This window comes from Propithecus coquereli, unplaced genomic scaffold (assembly GCF_000956105.1).
Source record: "Propithecus coquereli isolate 6110/MARCELLA unplaced genomic scaffold, Pcoq_1.0 Scaffold173, whole genome shotgun sequence".
Lineage (NCBI taxonomy): Eukaryota > Metazoa > Chordata > Mammalia > Primates > Indriidae > Propithecus > Propithecus coquereli.
The window spans coordinates 4,986,160-5,003,591 of record NW_012141969.1 but is presented as its reverse complement, the minus strand read 5'-3'; the positions used below and the strand labels follow the sequence as shown (position 1 = coordinate 5,003,591).

Below are 17,432 nucleotides of genomic sequence, written 5' to 3'. Positions count from 1 at the left end.
CCATGTCCTCCTAATAAAATGGGTGTTTAAGTGGAATAATAACTCTTTCAGTTCACTGGAATCACATTTGGCAAACTGTTGTAGATAGTTACCTTAGTTTTTACCAGGATGTGAAATTAGGGTCTGAGGAGACCCCAATTCTATGGCCCTTTAAGTTTATCTTTGTGGCTGAAAATTTTTCATAAGGGAATAGAGAGGGTGATGGAAGACAGAAGATCTGGGAATCTTAGTAGAATCATTAGCCAAAGGCATATTGAATGCCATATACGATCTTGTTCAACAATAGTGGAACCATTGAAACCAATGAAAATTTATCTCAAAATTACTTTAACACGTACACACCCCAATAAGAACACAATTTTTAGAACATAGCCCTTTGCTGGACATGGAAGTAAGAACCTAATTTAGGACAATCTCTCTTAAAAATAATCCCTTTCCAGCATTTCCCAGAATTTCCAAGTATACCGCCTCCTTTGCTCCAAAACAATTTCTCAGTTTTTTCTCCTAAGATCTTGCCTCCATTCGTCTTGTCAAGGTTATGAATACTGTTCAAGAGGGCATAGCTGATCCGTGTTGTACCTGCTCTGAGGACTTTAAGGAGGAACACTATCATTGGTGATATTTGGAATATTTAATTTTTGGTACAGCAAGGGTACTGACCAATTAGAATGGAGGCCAGTTAGAATGGATACTTTATGGTTATATTGGGGCTGAAATCAAGCCCCAGATCCTACTCCTTTTATCTTCCAGCAGCAACAGAGGAGATCCAGGCTGTGATTTTTAACTAGCTTCTACTGAAAGCTTAATATTAGATGTCGTTTTCCTGTTTTCTTGAAGAAGACACTTACAGGGGCCCCAAAATTCTCATATGCTCTTTATCCTCAGCCTCATTCCATTAGGCCTCCACGTGCTGGCTCAGTCTCACCCATGGGATTCTCCAGTCAGTCTCACCCACGTAGGAGTCTGGGCCCATCTGTGCCTTGGCCCTACAGGAAGGGATAAATTCTCTGCCTCCCCCAATCCCCGTGGTCAGAATTCACCCATCCTTTCTAACAGGATTATAACATTTAAGGATATTCCACTCTCATCCGTGGAATATGGCTTGGCCCATCGTGGGTAAATTAGGTCAGTCATAACAATCAACAATGCTTTTTTAAAAGTCTGGTTTATTTAGCTTTAAATGAAACCATCTGTGAAACAATAATAGTCCAGAACATGATATACTGTGGCAAATTGTGTCTAAACTCTTTAAGTGTCTATACATATGGACCACTAACAAAGAGTTTACAGACTGATACTCTTCCATGGACCACATTTTGAGTAGCACTGCTCTAATATTTTTATCTCCTCTAATCAAATTTATGAACTAGAACACATGCACAAACACACTTACACACACATACACACACACACACACACACACACACACAGTTTTTCCAAGAATGAACAAAATTTTTCAAGCATAGGGTAGTTTATGCAGGAAAAATTCCAGTTCTGGAGGGGTAGATCCATCTAATTTTCATTATTAAACAAAGAGCTTAACATCTCAGTTTGAAGGACTATTTTACTGATTCAGAAATTCCCTAAGAACAGTACTTCCCAATCTATTTTCATATCCTGACACACAGAAAATAGTATCTATAAGTCACTCTGAGGTGTGATACTCTGGTTGAATAAAAATATTCTTATCATTTGACAATTTGATTCTCTCTCTTTCTCTCTCTCTGTGTCTCTCTCATTCTCTCTTTATACATAGTGTGTGCATATTCAGGAAAATGCAATGAAAATTAATATATCAAATTATACATATACATACATATGTAACACACACGTATGTATGTATTTCAGTTGAACATTAGTGAGAAACTAAATTTTAGAACTTCTGAACCTAATGATTTTCTCTTTCTCAAGAGAAATTTTAAAATTGTTCTCCTTGATGTGTATAATAATAACATCTCTTCACAATTATACCACAAAAGTCCTAGGTATCAGAATCTCTTTTTATTTCATTGATGTAATAGAAATAAATGTGTGTCATTTGTGGAAACTGCATGTAAATATGATTGCAACACAGTTTATTCAGGGTGAAGCCAAAAACAATAAAAAAAAAAAAAGAGGAATAAGGAGGAGAAGGGAGCGTAGGACCATGGGAGGAAGAGACAAAATAAGAAAACTTTCAAGAGCTTCTTCATGGAGAGGAGAGTTTCTGATATATGCTAACAAGGATGAAAAAGGCAATTTATCCAACATTGAATAATATAATGGATTTGAGTACAAGTTATATTTTCTCCAATTTGGCAGGAACAAAACTTTCCTATTCCCACTCCTACCTCCCCACCCTTGCCTGGCCCTGAAGGTGTAATTACTGAAATTCTTGGCACTCTTTAGTTTCAAAGTATGTGTCGTTTTAAAGAACTGCTCTTTATTATGAAGAATTAGCTACCTACAAACTTATAGATAAGAAAAGTGCAATGAAAATTAATGTATCATATTACATATATACATACATATATATTCTTCTAGAATCTATAATAGTAATTTTTTTTCATTCCCTGTTTCATATATTTTTCTTTCCCTTTGGATACAGAGCAGGTTTTTTAATGATCCCATTTATTTTGCCAATATTAAAAGCCCTTTGGAAACAGATTTTTTATTCTATTTCAAATAAGTAATACCAAAGGGATTCTGAGAAGCCCTGGGATCAAACAGGAAATAAAGTCCATATAGAGATATAAATGAATTGAGGAATGGAAAATTCTTGAATCATTTGATGAATAATAGCTTTCGTAATTACCACTTTGGGACTTTTTTCACATCGATTTCAGCTACCAAGTAGTCACATTTATTCGGGTCCTATTAATAATTTGTGGTTTTATTTTATAACCCAATAGGCATCAATATCTTGTAGCTCAAATTTTTTTGATACAAAACTTGTCCTGTCTAAAACACCAGTGTTATGAAGTTCACCAATCAAATGCTAAACTCTTAAATAAAGGATAGAAAAATAGAGCAATTTTTGCTTCAAGAAAGGCAAAAAGTTAAAGGGAGAAATGACGAAAATGGAATTGCAAATGTAGGACAAAGGGAAGAGAGAAAATTGCAGGGCATGTTGGAACTGTGAAAAAATCAGAGTGAAATAATTTAAAAGTATATTTGGAGTAATTACCTAAATATATTAAATCATAATAGATAAATGCAATTATAAATACAAATGATAGAAAAAATAGGCAAATAGGGATTCAAAAGTGATAATGTATTTGATAGAAGTATTTCAACAAGAAATTCACAGAGAATAAATAAGGGAATGTGTTATCAAGAGAGTTAATATCCAAATGTTAATTAAAATTAACTAAGCAACAAATAGAACTTTTGAGGGAATTTCTAATATAGTACACTATATTTTGAAATTATTATCATTAATTATTCAATAAATGACATTGGGATACTTTGGATCAACAATTCACTTTTATATCAGAATAAATTTCATATGGATTAAAAAACCAAAACAAACAAAAACAGAAAAGCCCAAAACAAACAAACAACAAAAACTCAAACAGTAATAGCACCAGAAGAAAACATGGGAGAACTTTTGGATAATTTCAGCATGTGGAAGGCATTTTAAAGAACAAATAAAAATACTTTTTAAATACCCTGAAGCCATAAGAAAAAATAACGATACATTAATAATTAAATAACACAATCATTAGAAAAGTTTAAAAAATAGACTGATATATAGACAGAAACATATATTTGTACAGGTAAACCTAATTTTCTTAATATATAAAGCACATCCAAAATTTATAAGAAATAGATCAACATTCTAAGAAAAATTATATGAATAGACAGAATATAGTAAAAAGAAAATCCGAATGACTTTTATTTTTTTATCATTTATTTATTTTTTTTATTTCAGCCTATTATGGGGGTACAGATGTTTAGGTTACATATATTGCCTTTGCCCCCCGAGTCAGAGCTTCAAGTGTGTCCATCCTCCCAGATGGTGCGCACCGCACCCATCAGGTATGAATATGCCCATCCCTTCCTCCCCTCTCCCACCTGCCCGACACCCGATGAATGTTACTACTATATGTGCACATAAGTGTATCATTTCTTACCTAAGAGAGTACTAATACATCAAAACATTAATAACACACTATTTGTTTTCTATTACTGCGTATCAAATTACTACAAACTTAGCAACTTAAAACAATACATATTTAATATTTCACAGTTTCCTTTGGTCACAATTCTGGGTGCCGCATGGATGGATTCGCTGCTCAGGAACTCAAAAGACTAAAATCAAGGTACCAGCAGAGCTACATTTTTTTCCAGGGGCTCTAGTGGAAGAATGTACTTCCAAACTAATGTACATGTTGATAAAATTCAGTGCCTTGCAGTTGTAGAACTGAAGTTCCCATTCCTCGCTGACTGTTGAACAGGGACCTCTCTCTTAGCACATTAAAGCTGCCCATTCCTCCTAATGTAAACCCCTCCATTGTCAAACTGGTAATGGTGCATTAAGTCCTTCTCATGCTTCAAATGTCTGTGAATTTTTACTCACCCATGAGCTTGAGAAAGCACTCCATAGAAGGGTTGATGTTAGATCAGGCCCACTTGGATACTCTCCCTATTTTGATATCAGCTATTCTATGTTCTCACTCATATGCGGGAGCTAAAGATTAAAAACAATCGATCTCGTGGAGACAAACAGTAGAATGATGGTTACCAGAGTTGGAAGCAACTCAATGTGCATCGGAAGTTCACTGGTTCAAATAAATATTATATATCCACATAATGGAATAGAATGCAGTTGTGAAAAATGAAGACACCCTTTACGTACTGATGTGACTTCCAAGATGTGTTGTTGAGTGTAATAAGCAACAGGTGTATGATGCAATAGTATGCCATCTCTAATGTAAAAGAGTGAGAAAATTAATTCTTTCCACTCCCCGGTCCCTAAATACATGTAGCAATGTCTGGAATAAGTTTGGTTGTCATAATTGGGGGAGTGTGGCATGCCATTGATATCTACTGGGTAAAGGCCAGGGAGGTGGCTAAACATCCTACAGTGTGTAGGACAGCAGCCCACAAAATATAATCATCTGGCCAGAAATACTAATGGTTCTAAGGTTGAGAAACTCTGCTGTAAAACTACATTATTGAAATTTCCAGTCTTTTTGGTTTTAGGGATTCATGAAAAAGTTTGTGTTCATTCTGCTTATTTGTGTAAGTATTGTAAAATTCAGCACAATTCTTTCCTAATCCTTCATATTTCCATACTGGAAAATCCTGATATTTTAGATTGTTTGTCTTCTCCTTGATTCCTGTAGATATTTTTATCTATCTCTGTTAAATAATTCTTGAGATATATTGGCTGTAAGCACCAACATCATTTCAGTTAGTATGGGAGATAGTTCTGTAGGAGGGTAAAATAATGCAGAAGTGACTGTCCTATTATTGTCAATTGAAGCCTGTCCTGCTGAGAGATACTACGTGAAGTAATTGACTTTCAATTCATTGTTTCCCTCAGGAACCTGTAATTACTGAGGAACAAAAGGTATTGCTTGCCACCAGATATTTGCCCCTAGTGAGCATGAGAGGAAAATCTAGAGTCACTATAGTAGTTTGTAGGGGGGAAAGGTTGGCAGGAGCTTTAGATGGCTGAAACATGATTTTTCAAAAGTCATGATGCTTGATCTAACAGGGTGGTATTATCACAACTGTTCACCTTCATTGGAACATGCCCTTCTGAGTTCCTGCTCTGTGTTTGTGTCTGTATTTATTAGATTTAGCTGCTCTAAAGGGATTCAAACTAATAATCAATTAAACAAGATTTGGTTTTAATAATAGTCCCAGCTGGGTTGGTGGCTTTGCTATACGACTAATTTGCATAGCCACATCTAGCAAAAAGGAAGCCTGGAAATGTAGAAAATTTAGTCAATCTGTATAATCATATGCATATCTAAAAATTTTACCAAGAAAGAATAGGAAAATGGATCCTGGAGCACAATTAGCAGTCTATGAAATGATATCTGTTTGTAGTGAAGACACACTTGTTACCAACAATAGAGAAACTTGTATTCTTGGTCTGGGCCAGTTGGAACCTTTCTTCATTCACCATTTCCCTTGCAAAAACCATTGATTCTTTTTCTGTTAGTTCATCTAACTGCCATCCAATTCATGCTATTCTACTCTATCCAGACATTAGTCTTGTCAATTTATTTTTATTTGTATGGCTTTCCATTATCTGGATGAACTTTTAATAATATGTAATCTTAGTAATTTTATTGTATATTACCCATTTTCAAATTATTTTGTAAGCACATTGATTACCACACTTTTAATATTCTTGTACCTAGAGAAAATCTTTTAATCCTCTTTTTTTTTTTTTCAGACAGAGTCTCACTCTGTTGCCCAGGCTAGAGTGCCATGGCGTCAACCTAGCTCACAGCAACCTCAAACTCCTGGTCTCAAGCAATCCTTCTGCCTCAGCCTCCCAAGTAGCTGGGACTACAGACATGTGCCACCATGCCCGGTTAATTTTTTCTATATGTTTTTAGTTGTCCAGCTAATTTCTTTCTATTTTTAGTAGAGATGGAGTCTCGCTCTTGCTCAGGCTGGTCTCGAACTCCTGACCTCAAGGAATCCTCCTGCCTCGGCCTCCCAGAGTGCTAGGATTACAGGCGTGAGCCACCACGCCCGGCCTTAATCCTCTTTTAGTAACTCCCGTTTCTAAGTTAGTACTCTACCGACTATAATAGATACTTTTTTCTGGATTGCATACAGACTCAATTTTCAGGAAATTATTTGAACTGTTGAAGATTTAAAATAGTCAAAATAATATACACCTGTTTTCCTTTAAACAGGTCTAAAAGCAAATATCTAAAAATTTTACTAAAGATTATTTTGCTTACTTCCCCATTGTTATCCCTGCCTTGCTGTTCAGAAACTCTACAGATCATTAGAATTTACATTAGCTGAGTATGAAATAAGGCCTCTGACTTCTAGTTCACACCGTGAATTTTATAGTTAATAGATAGGAGTTACATTTTTCTCTTAAATCAATTGAGAGTAGAATGGGAAGTCTGTACTGAACATTTAGCATGTCTCTCCTTAACCTCAGTCTCCATAACATGATTCACTACTATAAGGAGTAAAATTTAACCTTATTTTATAATATATGAATTATTCCAGTCAGAACACCTTCTTTGACTTTTACATGCAAGTTCTTGCCAACTATGCTGCTTTGGGAATCTGAACAAAGATGAACGCACATATTTAATCCATGATATATAATTGGTGTTATTCTCTATGAAGTCTCCAGAAGATTTACAAAATTATATACATATGTATATACATATATATGTTATTATTTATGTTTGAATTACTATTATGTAAAATAACTTGTCATCGTGTATTATTTCTCTAATATTAATTATTTAATAATGCATGGTTGAAAATTTTGGCTAAAAACAGGTAACACTTCAATATAAAGCCTTTATATAGCCACTATTTTACAATAGAAATTGGACAACAGAATTTGGAGGTAAATATGTAATGCAGATGTTAGAATACGTCATCTAAAATTAATATTTTCAGTAGATAAGAGAATAGATAAGAAATCAAGAAGGTTTAACTATAGTAACTAAGGACAATGGATTGCGCTTTAGGCTTGGCGAACTTGGAAAACTATGTGACATGCTTCCTTAATTGATGAGAATACCAACAGAACAGAGAAATAAAATTGTTCTCTATTTGTATCATCATATCTTTAGGTTCTATAAAGAAGTCCAGAATTGGACCTATCTTCTCCTTGAGAGTGGGCAAAGGGAATTTTGAGAATTCCTTGAAGTTTCCAATTTTTTCAGAAATTGATTGGGAATCTTTGCAAAGGCTGTGGTCTTGATTCAGTCAAGTTCTGTGAGTCACTGTTATCCACTGCTATAAAATTGCACTGCTTAGGGGGCTTAGGGATATGGACAGGCTGTGATATGGCAGTCATGATTAGTATAAACAATTCAGCTAGATTCACATCTCCTGCTCGTTAAGGAAAGATATATATTATATATATATATTAATAATTTTGAAAGATGATGTAGATGTTTTTAATCTCTCAATTCCTATGAATTTGCAAATAATAATCACTACCACCACTATGTCCAGTATTTTCAACTCCTGACAACAACACTTCCAAGAAATTTGACTACTTGCCTTTGCATTTTGGGCTACTTACTAATCTCTACATTCTTGTGGAAAGTGAATTAAGAACTCATCATCTCAGTGTTATGAGAATCTTGTGAAATTGTTGTGGGAAAGGTTTTACGAAGGTATTTAGGTCTTGAGGATGAATAACTCTTTAGCTGACAGATGGAGAAGCCATTATCCACAGAGCAAACAATGTGCAGTAGCAAGGAGGAAATGAAAGCACCTGTTATGTTTTGAAACTCTGAGTTCAGAAAAGAGGAAGAAAAAAAGAGGAAGAAGAGGAGAGTAGGGACTGGGCATTATGAATTTGAGCCTGTTGGAAAAGTCCTCATCTAGGAATGAAGATGTTTGATCTCTATCTCTTGAGCAACACTTTCATTTCACAAAAGAAGTTCACACCTAAAGTCATTTAAAAAGTTCCTTTATAATCAATGTGTGGTCCCTGGAACAGCAGCATTGGAATCACTTAGGAGAAGATTATTATCAATACAGATTCTTAGGCTCTGCTCCGATATACTAAAACAGAATCTGCATTTAACAAAAGACTGAGAGGATTGCTTTACATTGTGTGTGTGTGTGTGTGTGTGTGTGTGTGTGTGTGTATTTAACTAGAAACAGGCGTGACAATGTGCATACTGTTCTGTCACTTTTTAAGATTTACTACTGTATAATGGATATCTTTCTGTGTCAATACATGTAGATGTACATTATTATCCATCATGGATAGACTATAAATTATTTTATTTATCCCTACTGATTGATATTTATATTAATCCAGTAGTTCGATATTGTAAAGCCACATCGTGATTGAGAAACTCTGACCTAAAGATCACTGAACAGAAACAAGTCCCTGACTCTGTTCCCCCTGAATTCCTTTGTTTCTGTTACATCTTGCAGCCTTAATCGACCCCGTGGACACATCACTTTGGCTGATTTTTTTTTTTTCACTGATCTTTAAGCTTAGTTTTAGGAGAGGCTCCGGAAAATGCCCACTCCTCCAATGCCATCTTAAAATCTTGCCAGGCCACGGCTGAGAGATGCCCCTGAGGTTTAGGCTGCCACAGCGTGTTTTCCAGTAACTCTGGTGACACCTGCAACCCTCGGGTTCTTTCGCCAGGCACCTGCAGCCTCTATTCGAGTTGCCAACTCTCGCCGCTAGGAGGCGCCAATAAGGGCAGGGCTTGAAACCAGCGCTCGGCGCGTCTGATGGTTGCCTAGCGACGGTCGTCCACGCTAATCTCCGATGCGTTGAGTCCGTCGGCTACCAAGAGGGCAGCCATGGACAGAGAAAGGGGCTCTCTTATCCCCTTGGACATTGAGAGTCCGAAGAAAGACATGCAGCTGCGGGTGATCCCGTCGGAGGTGAAGTTTCTGGACACTCTGGTCGGGAGAGTGTACCGCCTCCCCATTACTGTACACAATCTGGGCCGTAGCACACAGAAGATCCGGTTTCAGGAGCCTATCAAACCACAGGTGACACACTAAGGGGTGCTGGGAGCAGGACCTAGAGAGAGCGCCTCTTCACCTAGGCGTCTTTTTCCCAGGGAGTAGACATAAGGCTCCTGCGGGGATGGGAGAAGGTTTGTGCTTCTGGGGAATAGTGACTTAGGGGTGTGTGTGTATGTATATGTTTGTGCTTTCATTTTTTGTTTTGTTTTGTTTTCCCTTTTGCTAGGGGAAACAAATCTTCCCATTTCTTCTAGAGCCTCCCTATTTCTTCATACATGACTGTCTACTTATAACAACCTCAAATCTATGCAACTTGGTTTTATAATTCTGTAGTTGCCCTAAGCATTGTGAAAACAAAATTCTCTATCAACTACCCTTTGAATCATAAAGTGCCTCATTACTCCAGAAATTGTAGGATTAGTGGAAAGGTTTATTATTTCATATTTTAACACCTTTGTTGAGCACCTACTGTATAACAGGCAGTAGGTGTGAGGAATACACGATGGACACAGGCCTGCTCTCACAGGACTTAGAAACCAATGTGGGAATTTTAGTCTAGCCATCATTAAAATTAATGTTCTGAAAGGCTGTTTCATTAATATCTTCTAATTTAATAGTGGGCAAAATTTCATCTCTATCTTACTGTGTTATTTTTACCTCGTGTGTGTGAAAGGATGGCTATTGATTATAATCACTCATTCGCAGGAAGACTTTTGATAAGGATAATGTGATAGGAATTTTTGATGTTTAAGCAATAAATAACTGAAAAATTTCAGGAGATATTCCTAATGATAAATAACATTGAATGCAACTGGGCTTACATATACAGAAATAAAAAGATGTCCATGTTTTTTAATTAAAATTACATATATTTGCTTGTACATACGTAGAAAAACCTATGTTAGTGATTAGGAGGGCAATTAGAAAAATGACTTTTATTTCCTATTTTCTTTTCAAAAATTGATGTACTATTTACCTATGTTAAAGTGCACAGATCTCAAACGTAATGCTTGATGAATTTATAAATATACATATATATGTGTGTATATATCTATATCTATCTATCTATATCTCCATTAGAAACCACCTGGAACAAATCATAGAATATATTCAGCTCCCTAGAAGATCTCTAGCGCCCATTCCTTACAGTACCTGGAGTAATCACCTCATGGAGGTAACCATTAGTCTGATTTCTAACACCATAGGTTAGTTTTGCTTATTCTTGATGTTCATATAAATGGAATCTTGCTTTAATGATTTTTCTATTTGAATGTTTTTATTAAAAAGTACACCTCAAGAGACTATTAACTTCTCTTTAAATCAAAAAGTATGTGATTACTCCAGATACTGTAAAATTAGAGAAAAGCTTTATTATTTCACTACTTTAGCACACATTTATTCAACAACTGAGCATGTATCTGCAAATGCTTTCTTTTGAAACTCAAGCTGACAGTAATTCCTAGATGTGGACAAACCCTATTTTATGGATGTTCAAGGGACACTTGTATGGATGGTTTCTGTGCAGTAAGAACAAATATTATAATTAGTCTTATTTTGGTTTGTATATAGAGTTATAATGGAAAAAAAATCAGACCACATTTCTTGACATTGATAAGAGAAAATAGCCAGTTATGATTACTAGTTAGAAGCCAATATCAGTGTGAATTTTTCTTTGTTGCAAGACCATGATATACACTCCTGATCCTTTATAGGCATAAAGAGAATTAGGGAATAAATGGATTAGAGAAAAAATATCAACTGTCTTGGGGGAAATAAATAAGTAAAATCAAGATACTATTTAAAGGGCATTGTCATCATCACTGTATTAGTTAACTAGAAAATGAATCTCCTAAAGCACAGTAGTGCTTGTTTTCCAGCATGGCTCGAGGACCTGCATTGACCCTATGTATTGAATACCCACCATGTGCCATATACATTACCATACATCATCTGCTGTGGGTTTCTGGTAAAAAAATAAGATGGCACAGTTCTTATTTTCAAGAAATATAGAGTTCATAGTCCTGTGCCTAATTTTTAATACCATGCTTCAATCTTGCTGACACTGTCCATCTTAAAGTATTTTGCTCACTTGTGTGACCTCTGGTTTGGTCAGGCCTGTCTTACTCATAATTGCCTCCTCTTCCCTACAACACACACTTCCCTTTTTTTTGACCCATGTTTTCATTCCCTCTTGCCCACAATAATCAACCCTTTCCAAATCTCATCCATCTTTTAAGGTCAATGTGAAGTCTCATTTTCTCTAAGAAGTCTTCTTTTATATTATTCCCAAATTATTTCTGCCTTACTGGATACCATTTACATTTATAGACATTCCTTATACTTGGGACTTGTGTCCCTATGACTCTTGGTAAATATTAGTACTCTCTCAAATGTCAGCTCATAAGCTGCTATGAGTAGGGATGATGCCTTGCACACCTTTGCACATCGCTAAGTGTGCCCAGCAACTGGTAGTTTGACCAAAAGCACATGCTTCTGAAGCACTAGTTTCTTTCTTGAAGCTACAGATCTGTTAAAAGAAGATACTTTGGGTACTAGATTTCTCAAAGGCCTATGTGGGAAATCCTCTATCCCTTGTTTTCCTTCTGTTCTGTAAATACAGGGAGGTTGAGAGTTGGAATTTGGTAGTTATGAGTAATGAGGTATCAGAATCATTGTTTGCTGGAAGTATGACACTCTTAGATCAGTATTATCAATAAATCACTCCACTTCTCTATAGCCGTCATTGCTGCAAAGCACTGTTTAGACTCAGCCTGGCATTAGAATCCCTGATTGATTAATTTCGGCATGACATTCATTGGTATTGATTCAGGACTTTGCCCAGCGAGGCTGGCTTATTAATTGCCTTCTGAGAGACTATTTTGCTTATTCCTGTCTCTGCTTGTGTCTGAGATATTCCTATCCCCATAATGAGCATCGTCCTTGGTTTTTCTCCACCTTTGACTTCCATCCTCTAAGCCTAGGTCAAGTACACTCCTTTCTAACCCACAGTAAATCATGTCCGGTCATGGATTTTCAGGATACTTAAGTCTGCATCATTCATATGGCACTTAACTAGTCTCTGGCGTATATTTAATTTTCAAGGAGTATATAGTCTGCTTCCTGAAAGAGATTATATATTCGGTAGAGGGGGACTCTTACCAGTTGAGGGGAAGGAAGAGCTTAAGATTTAGAGTCAGATAGATAAGTGCTTTTGAATCCTTGCTGCCTGAGTGACTTTAGACATTAATTACACTCTATAGGTCCCAGTTTCATCATCTATATGCTGAGAGCCTTGATATCAGCCCCACAGGATGGTACAAGTGTATTATGTAAGATAATGGATGTAAAATACTTGACACATCGTAAGTGCACAACAGATATCAGTTCTCCTTTTTCTCCCTTCATGTATTTCCTGGAGTTTAACAAGTGTTTTACCAGAACAAAAGTATTTTTCTCCTCTTTGGTCTATTCCTCTTTTATATTTTCTCCAAGTTGTGAAGCCTAAGCTCTCATACAAAAAGTATCTAAAATACTATATTCTCTCTGTATACAAAATATACATATGTATATGCATGCATGTATATATTATGTGTGTATTAATATATCAGCGGTCCCCAACCTTTTTGGCACCAGGGACCGGTTTCATGGAAGACAGTTTTTCCATAAATGGGGGATGGAGGGATGGTTTGGGGATAATTCAAGCGTATTACATTTATTGTACAGTCAAACCTCTCTGCTAATGATAATCTGTATTTGCAGCTGGTCCCCAGCACTAGCATCACCGCCTCAGCTCCACCTCAGATCGTCAGGCATTAGATTCTCATAAGGAGCGCACAACCTAGATCCTTCGCATGAGCGGTTTACAGTAGGGTTCGAGCTCCTATGAGAATCTGATGCTACCGCTGATCTGATAGGAGGTGGAGCTTATGTGGTGATGCCAGGGATGAGGAGCGGCTGTAAATACAGATGAAGCTTCCCTCCCTCACCCACCACTCACCTCCTGCTGTGCAGCCCTGTTCCTAACAGGCCATGGACCGGTACCGCTCCAGAGGGTTGGGGATGGCAGATGTATATGATTGAGCAACATTTTTATTAGGTTGCTCTTCATTTTTTGTATTAGATTTTAAGCTGCTTAGAATAGAGGCCACATCAGTTCTGTAAGTATCTCATATTTCTAAAGTTGCCCATGAGCATTTAAATATGTGTTTCTCAACTGCCTGGTCAGATTCAATTTGTGTACTGTAGAAAGCATATCTTAAGTATCTAGAATCTGACAGATATAAACATGGGCATTAATTATTTGTTTTTAGGCACAGAAAGACAAATATCACATGATCTCACTTAGATGTGGAAGCTAAAAATTCAAACTCATAGAAGTAAAGAATAGAATGGTGGTTACCAAAGGCTGGGGAATAGGGTGGGTAGGGAAAGGGAAAATGTTGGTCAAAGGGTACAATTAAATAGGAAGAATAAGTTCTGGTGATCTATTACACAGTAAGGAGAGTATAGTTAATAATAATGTATTATATATTTCAAAATTCCTAAAAGAGTAGATTTTAAATGTCCTCACCACAAAGAAATGATAGGTATGTGAGATGATGGATATGTTAATTTGCCTGATTTGTTCATTCTACAGTGTATATTTGTATTGGTATATCACCTTGTGCCCCATAAATATTAATATATACAATTATTATTTGCCAATTCAAGATAAAATTAAAAAGTCTTTGCCTTTAATGCAGGAATAAGGGCTATGTTTTGATAATAGTATATATTCCTAACTACAGTTGCTCACATTGTTTCCTTATAAGGAGTTAAGATGTATAATTTGATTCTTTTTCTCTCACTGAAGTTCAAACTGATTTTGACCAATCTGGATAAAACACTTGCTTCTGGCCTTCAGATGACGGCTATGGTGGAATATCATCCTGATAAAGATGAAGACACTTCTGACCAACTGCTTATTTCAGTAGGAAATAAGACAATAGGAATCCCTTTAATTGGGTATGTAATTTTCATATTTCATGCTGACCATTTTGAACACTCATCAAATAAAAATAACAAAGTAAATTCTGTATTTTCTCTGCTTTGTAGTTATAGTTTCCTTACAGCTGAAGTTAGAGGGCAAACTTTTAGAAAATTGTAGAGTTTATAACAAATGGAGGCCTCATTCTCTAGTATTTTTTATTAAAATAACTTAAAACATTCAACAATTGAATATATTGTTAATTGGATATTTGCAAACTTGCATTAACATTTTAATTTAGTTTTAAAGTATTTTCATGTTCACGTCATTAAATTTTAAATAAGGCAGATGTTTGGTTTAAAAAAATCAAAATGCTGCTTTTTTGAGATTGGTTGAGAAAGGTGGGTGGATACAATAACCCAGAACTAAATGGCTGACTCAGAGATTAATGTCTATACAAATTATTTATTTGACCAGCATGAATGATGATTCATTTGTTGTTTTCTTTTTATAATAAAAACATATATTTCTGTTTATTGTAAAATTACCTACTCAAGTTAGTGTTAAAATATGAAGTGTTTTTATTCATATACATACACATGATCTTCCTTTTTCCCAGCAAAATGTGGTTCCATAGGTGTTATTTTTTTTCTCTGTTTGTTCAGAGTTACTATTGTAATATTTTCTGCCTATTACTTAGTATTAGACATAAACCTTTTTATAATTTCCCTTATGTTTTTATCATTTACATAAACTAAATTTAGATATGCAATTATTTTGGTTCTCTTTTGTTGAGAAGTTCTGATTTAGCATACCATCCCATTTTTAATGGGAATCAAACAGTTGACATATGGTAGGAAAGAAACAAGCTATTAACACATTATAAATATCTAATTTTCATTTTGCAGTTTAAGTAGGGCCATTTTTGGTGCGCATCCTGCATTTTGACCAACCTGTGACTGGCACTCATATTTGCTTGTTTGTGCTACCCGTGGAGAGAAGGGCTGAAGATGCTTCTGCCCTAGAAAACAGAGACTTTGTCTCATTTCCTCTCTCATCAGAAGCCCATTTTTCACCACAGTTGCAACAGAAAGAAGAGCATTAGCCCTCTTGAAGTGTGATGGACAGGGCTGAAGGAAAATGTTGGGGGGTGGTGCGTGGGGGAAGACAGAGTGGGAGGGAGAGAGAGAGGAAGGGAGAAAGTTTGCTGCTATGTCTTTTTTTTTTTTAAATCAGATGATTGAAGATTCACATGCAGCTGTAAGAAATAAAACAGAAGAAATCCCTTATGCCTTTTTTCCTGTTTCCCCCAAGGGTAACATTTTGCAAAAGTGTAGGATAATACCACAACTAGGAAATCGATATTGATACAATCCACCTATCTTATTACAATTGCCACAGCTTTACTGGAACTGTGTGTGTGCATGTGTGTGTGTGCGTGTGTGTGTGTCTGTCTGTCTGTCTATGTGAATGTGTCTGTGTCTGTGTTGTTTATTTTTATACATTTTTATCATCTATGTAGGTTCTTGTATCTACTACCACAGTCAAGATACTGAACAGTTCCAATTGCACAAGGATCCCTCCTGTTGCTTTGTTATAACTACACCTACACTCACTCCCTTCTGCCTCATACTCATGATCCCTAAACTGTGAAAGCTGCTAATCTGTCTTTTATTTTTAAAATTTTGTCAGAAATGTTATATAAATTGAATCATATGGTATATAACTTTCTAGTATTTTCTCTCAGCAAAATTCCCTGGAGATTCAACCAAGTCCTTGCATGTATCAGCATTTTGTTCTTTTTTATTGCTGAGTATTATTTCATGTTATGTGTACCACAGATTGGTTTGACCATTGACCTGTTGAAGAACAAAGGGGATGATTCCAGTTTTTCATTATTGCAGATAAGCTATTTTAATATTCTTATACAATTTTAATGTGAACATGGTTTTCATTTCTCTGGGATAAATGCCCATGTGTGTAATTTCTGGGTCATATGCTAATTGTGTGTTTAGTTTAATAGAAAATCCCAAATTGCCTTTGAGAATGGCTATACCATTTTACATTCCAATGTGCAATGCATGAGTAATCTGCTTTTGCATCTTTGCCAGTATTTGTTGCTGTCACTGTTTTTAAATTTTAGCCATTTTAACAGATATGTAATGGAATCTTTTTGTAGTTTTAATTTGCATTTCCATGATGGCTAATGATATGTTGAACATATTTGCATGTGCTTCTTTGCCATCTGAGTATCCTCTCTAGTGAAATGCCTGTTAATGTGTTTTGCCTGTTTTCTAATTGCATTGTTTTTTATTATTGAGCTTTGTAATTTCTTTGTATACTTTGGATGCAAATCTTTTCATGGATATGTGGTTTGAAAATATTTTCTCCCAGTCTGTGGCTTGACTTTTCATGCTTTTAACAGGGTATTTTGTAGAGCAAAATATATTTTTTTCATTTCAATGATGTCCAATTTATCAAGTGTCCTTTAATCATGCTTTTAGTGTCATATCTAAGAACTCTTTGCCTGACCCTTGATCCTGAAGATTTCTCTAATTTTTTTTTAAATTTTAAGTTTTACATTTAAATGTGTGATACATTTTGAGTAGTTAATCTTTGTATGAATGTGGAGTTTACATTGAGGTTCAGATCTTTTTTTTTTTTTTTTTTTTGGTCTATAAATGTCCAATTGCTCTGACCACATTTGTTGAAAAACCTAACTTCCTCCATTGAATTGATTGTGTACCTTTGTAAAAAAAATCAGTTGAGTATATTTGCATTGGTCTATTTCTGAGTTCTGTGCTTTGTTCCA

At 35.6% G+C, this 17,432-nt stretch overlaps 1 protein-coding gene across 1 annotated transcript in view; it reads left to right on the top strand.

Moving 5' to 3' along the window:
* The first annotated feature begins 9,483 nt into the window (after positions 1–9,483).
* Positions 9,484–17,432, top strand: part of CFAP47 (cilia and flagella associated protein 47) — a 573,852-nt gene continuing 565,903 nt past the window's right edge. The window contains exons 1-2 of the mRNA XM_012642083.1: positions 9,484–9,678; positions 14,507–14,658. Of these exons, the coding sequence (XP_012497537.1) occupies positions 9,484–9,678; positions 14,507–14,658 (347 nt within the window). The remainder of the gene's footprint in view (positions 9,679–14,506; positions 14,659–17,432) is intronic.